General features: G+C 43.2%; 1 protein-coding gene across 1 annotated transcript; it reads right to left on the reverse strand.

Annotated features, from left to right (window-relative positions):
• Window positions 1-1,685: 1,685 nt before the first annotated feature.
• Window positions 1,686-4,155, reverse strand: LOC127767703 (ABC transporter F family member 4). The gene has a single exon (XM_052293127.1). The coding sequence runs from the start codon at window positions 4,068-4,070 to the stop codon at window positions 1,938-1,940; it is 2,133 nt and encodes a 710-aa protein (XP_052149087.1). The 5' UTR covers window positions 4,071-4,155; the 3' UTR covers window positions 1,686-1,937.
• Between the last annotated feature and the right edge of the window lie 882 nt (window positions 4,156-5,037).

Here is a 5,037-nt window from a genome sequence, read left to right on the forward strand (position 1 = left end):
AAATCAACAATTTACCAAATTATCAGCTATCAACAATAATTTGAATTACGTCACAACTTATTATTAGTAGTTAGTATCACAAATGAACCAAGAGAAAGGGGTATAAGAATTAAGAGATAAGTCGAAATTAGCTAATACATATGAATTGGGTCGGGCATGAGTTACCCACAGATAAAAAATGAAACCCGGCTGTTGCTCACGATGTCTGCGGGTCTCGGGTAGGCGTGCCCACAGGTAAAAAATCACACCCACACCCGTGCCCATTTGGTCAGGTATCCGTGGATACCCGAACCCATTGGCAAAATTACCATCCCGCCTGTCATGGGCTGTACAGCCCAGTCATGCATGACTGCACTAGGCCTGGTCATCTAGCGTTATTGCTACAGCATTTGCACGTTGCACTTTACCTTCTCGGGCTAATTAATTAGTAATAACACAAACAGGACCAAACAAAAGTAGGAAAAAGGAAGGTAGAGAAAAGTATAAATAATTTTGTAAAAAAAATCTTCAAAACATAAAATATTGATATCCTGTATTTATATAAAATAAATAATAATCGGGAAAAACTAAATTTCAAATATAAAGTGAAAGAGATTGGATGAGAATTTGTTCAAATATAAACTAAGAACCATTTCTTCAAATATGCACTTTATCATTGATACTATATGTACGACTTTTTGGTTAATGAAATCACAACAATTTTGAGGAAACATAACTTTAAATTTTCTAATAGAGTCTAGCTATTTGCCAAATTATTGATCATCATTAATTACAATCTTACTTTGGTTTTTCTCATAATTCTAAGACAAACATAAAATTAAATTCCATTAACATGTCCATTTGAAAGAATTTTTTTCAGAGTTAAACTTACTCATGTAATAATATATTACTCTGCATGTTTAATATTACTGGTCATTCTCACATTTCAAATTATTATTTTTAGATCGCGGTCTTCTATCTTCACCTTTTAAATGCCATGTATAACTGTCAATCAAAGTTAATATTGCTTTTGAAAACGATTATAATGTAGTTAATAAGCATATCAGTGTAATTTGCCACATCTCCTTGTTTGATGTGAAATTTTGCTAGAGTTACAAATAATATAAAATGAGAGGTAGGCAAATTTTCTATATATATTACAGATGAGCCATATTACATGCTAAATTAGGTGGCACGCCAACAGGCGTGCAGATCTTCTAGTTGAACCATTAAGCAGAAATCATAGGTCTTGTAACAAACCATCCAGAGCAATCCGTATCGGTATGGCATTAAATCGCCATTCATAGCATGTAGCTTAGTTAATTAGCAGTACAACTTGTGACACAATCAATAGCTGAACATTTCAGTAGTTAGATATAGCATGTTTTCAGTAAGACATACGGTGATAATAACCAGATAAAGTCCTTCAGGATCAAGCTGCAGGATGTAGAGTTTCAATAATCAGCAGTGTAACATTGTCCTTCAATTACCATGGTTTCAGTACGCACATTTAGTGTGCTTTCAATTCAGTGCTGCAGTTCCATATGATTGTTCAGTGAGCATTCCATCCATAAGCATATAGGCATTCAACCATATATTGAACTAATTGACCAAGAATTTGATAATAATTTGGATTAATCTGACCAACATAAAGTACCGCTGAGCATAATATAATATTAATTATATGAGCCAATAACATGAAATCATACTGAATTATTATGGATGTATATCATGGAAGTCTTAGTACAGAGTAATTGGCAGCAAAATCATAGAAAACATATTTATCAGACTCATCCTGGAACCTCTTAGATCATGCAAAAAGCAAGAACAGCTCGAATAGGTGTTTCAGACTCAACCATACAAATACTCTGCAAACCAAAGAAAATAAGTACTAGTACATTAAGTTTACCAGCCCAGTCTATAAAGAATAAGCAGTATCCTGCAACTATAAAAACACATTACTCTTCAACTTCCTTTTTGATTTCTTCCAAAAGTTCATCCTTGTAGTCCTCAAATGTTCCATCAAATTTGTTCACAGTGCCATCTTCTACAACCCATATCTCACTCCTCTGCTCATCGTCACACACTCTAGAGATCAATCTCGAGTCATGGCTAACCAAGACCACACCACCAGTGAATTCATCCAGTGCATCTGCCAATGCATCGATACTTTGCATGTCTAGGTGATTTGTTGGCTCATCCAGCAGGAGAATGTGGGGATGTGACATTGATATTGAAGTGAACACAACACGGGCCTTCTGTCCACCAGATAATTTAACTATTGGAGTGAGATGGTTGTGCCCTGGTAAACCAAATTTTCCGAGCTTCGCACGTACAGCCTCTGCTTTGCTCATTCCCTCCTGATCAGGATGGAGCCTGAGCAAATACTGAACTGCATTTTCCTCCATTGTCAGTAAGTCAACAAAATGCTGTGAGTATCGCCCAATCCTCAGCTTCTGACTCCTCCTTACCTCTCCTTTGGTTGGGGTAAGATCACCAGCAAGTAAATTAAGAAGTGTAGATTTTCCTGCCCCATTGGGACCAACAATTGCAACACGTGTTCCCATGTCAATGCCAACATCAACACCAGACAGCTTGAAATCTGGCCTATTAGGGTAGCTGAAGCCCACCTCAATGAGCTGAAGGAGCGGTGGTGTGAGCAAAGTTGGCTCTGGGAAGTGGAACTCAACCTTGTAGTCAAGCCATTTCTGTGGAAGATCAGCTGGCTTCATGTCGTCGTCATCATTTGCTACATTCTTTCCCTTCCCCTTGCTCTTGGCAGCCTCCTTATTAGCCTTTGATAGTGCCTGACCTTTGACCTTGTCTTGCGCTGCCTTGCTCCCAGTCTTCTTTGCTGCCTTCATCTGCTTTTCAAACACCTCAAACTTCCTATTCATCTCCTTCCTCTTCTGTTCATACCCACTCTCAAAGTCGTCAAAATTTCCACGATAAACATGCAGATTCTTATCATGCAAATGAATGATCTCATTGCAAACTGTGTTCAGGAAGTCGCGATCATGGGACACAACAATCAGTGTTTTCTTCCACTGTGAGCACAAGTATTGCTCCAACCAAAGAACAGCTCGGAGGTCAAGATGATTAGTCGGTTCATCAAGCAGCAACAATGTTGGCTGCATGAACAGCGCACGAGCAAGCGAGATGCGCATCCTCCAGCCACCACTGAACGATTTAGTGGACCTGGCCTGCATAGCCTGATCAAACCCCAGCCCAGCAAGGATCTTGGATGCACGAGCCCGGGCAGCATCAGAATCCCGGAGGTTGAGCTTCTCATAAACCTCAGCAAGCCGCTCATTGTCATCAGCATCGTTAGAGGCCTCGAGCTTTGCCTGCTCGGCACGAAGCGCTGCGAGCTCTTCATCAGCAGCAACAACAGCCTCGAGCGCTGAACGATTGTCTCCAATAATTTCCTGCTCCACAAGCAGGACATCAATGCTCCGGGGCACCGGGACCTGCCGCCATGACAGCAGCTTCAGAAGGGTGGACTTGCCCATGCCGTTGGGCCCGACGAGGCCATAGCGCCGGCCGTGCGAGATCCGGAGCGAGGCGTTCTTGAGTAGCTCCTTCCCGCGGGCAGAAACAGAGAAGTTCTCGAGCACAATATCCTTGATGTTGTCATCGGCGGCGGCGGAGTCACCCTCGGAGGCCCCGGCGGATCCAGCGACGCGCGCGCCAATAACGACAGAGAAGGCGTCGCGGTCGTCGCGGAGCGCCTCCTGCTTGGCCGCCTCGGCTTGCGCGGCCGCCATCGCCTCGCGCTTGTCCTTCTTCTTCGCGTCCTTCTGCGAGGGCGCGATGGCGTTGAGGTCGACGGTGGCGCGGGCCGCCTTGGGCTTCGTGGCCATGGCAACGAGGTCGGCGTCGTCCTCCTCCTCATCGGAGGGGGGCAGGTCGATGTCGCCCATGTAAGACGACGCGGGCGCCTTGGAGGGCTTGGGCTTGGACGCCGGCTTGGATGGCTTGGCCTTGGACGCCGGCGCGTCCATGGAGGCCAGCATGGCGGAGACCGACATCGGCTTGTCCTTCTTGCCGCCGGCGGCGGAGGACGACGAGGAAGTATCTTTGCGGCCCATGGAGGCGGCGGCGGCGGCGTGGTGGGGAGCTGGGGAATTTAGGGTTAGTTTTGGGCTCGGTCGATTAGATCGGGACGGCTCTGTTGTGTTTGGCTCCGACTTAACTACTGTGTTTATACTTATAATACTATTACTATAAAAAAATGCATATTGTAACGGGTGAACGATCTTAAAAACCGACTCAAATACGGATATGTATTTTTAAAAGCAAATAAACTTAAAAACCGACTCATACACAGATGACATATAAAAATACTGACAAAAACATCTTTATTTTTTAAATAGCAGAGACAGAGATAGAGGTTAAAACCAAAACATAAATTTAAAACCGACTCAAATACGAATGACGATCAGCAGAAACATCTTCAATTTTTATAACCGACTCAAAAACGGATGACGGACCGTGAAAATATCTTCAATTTTTATAATAGTAGAGATTTTCCCGTACAAATTAAAGAAATTCTCCTTGTTTTCTCAGCTCGCCTCTTCTATCTTCTCGCGCGCTTGTCCTTCTTCTTCCCGTCTGCTCTCTGTTGGCAACTTTTTTGTCAAGTAGATAAGCACGATCGCAACATCTAAACGTCTTGCGGTGATTTGTAGAGTCGCCAACCACCCCAAACCAGCAAAAGCTAGATCAAGATGGGTTTTGATAGATTAAACCGGATAGCGGAGCCGATTTAGATAAAACGGTGGATAACTACATGTCTCGTGGGCAAACAGAAGGTTTACGGGACAAACCTACAAAGGATTTCGCACTCTCGCAATGAAGGCGAATGATTTATGGCGTAAATCGATAAAGATGGACGAATTAAAGTAGAGCTAAGTGAAAAGCAGAAAGCGATATTGAAAAAGCGATTCGATTGATTGATCGTTGTGTGATACATTGTTTGAACCGACCTTGTCCATTAAATAAGGGTTGGTCTTGCCCTCTACAGGCCCTCCTCCATGTCTAACTAGGGGTAGAAAA

This window comes from Oryza glaberrima, chromosome 3, assembly GCF_000147395.1.
Source record: "Oryza glaberrima chromosome 3, OglaRS2, whole genome shotgun sequence".
NCBI classification, from domain to species: Eukaryota; Viridiplantae; Streptophyta; class Magnoliopsida; order Poales; family Poaceae; genus Oryza; species Oryza glaberrima.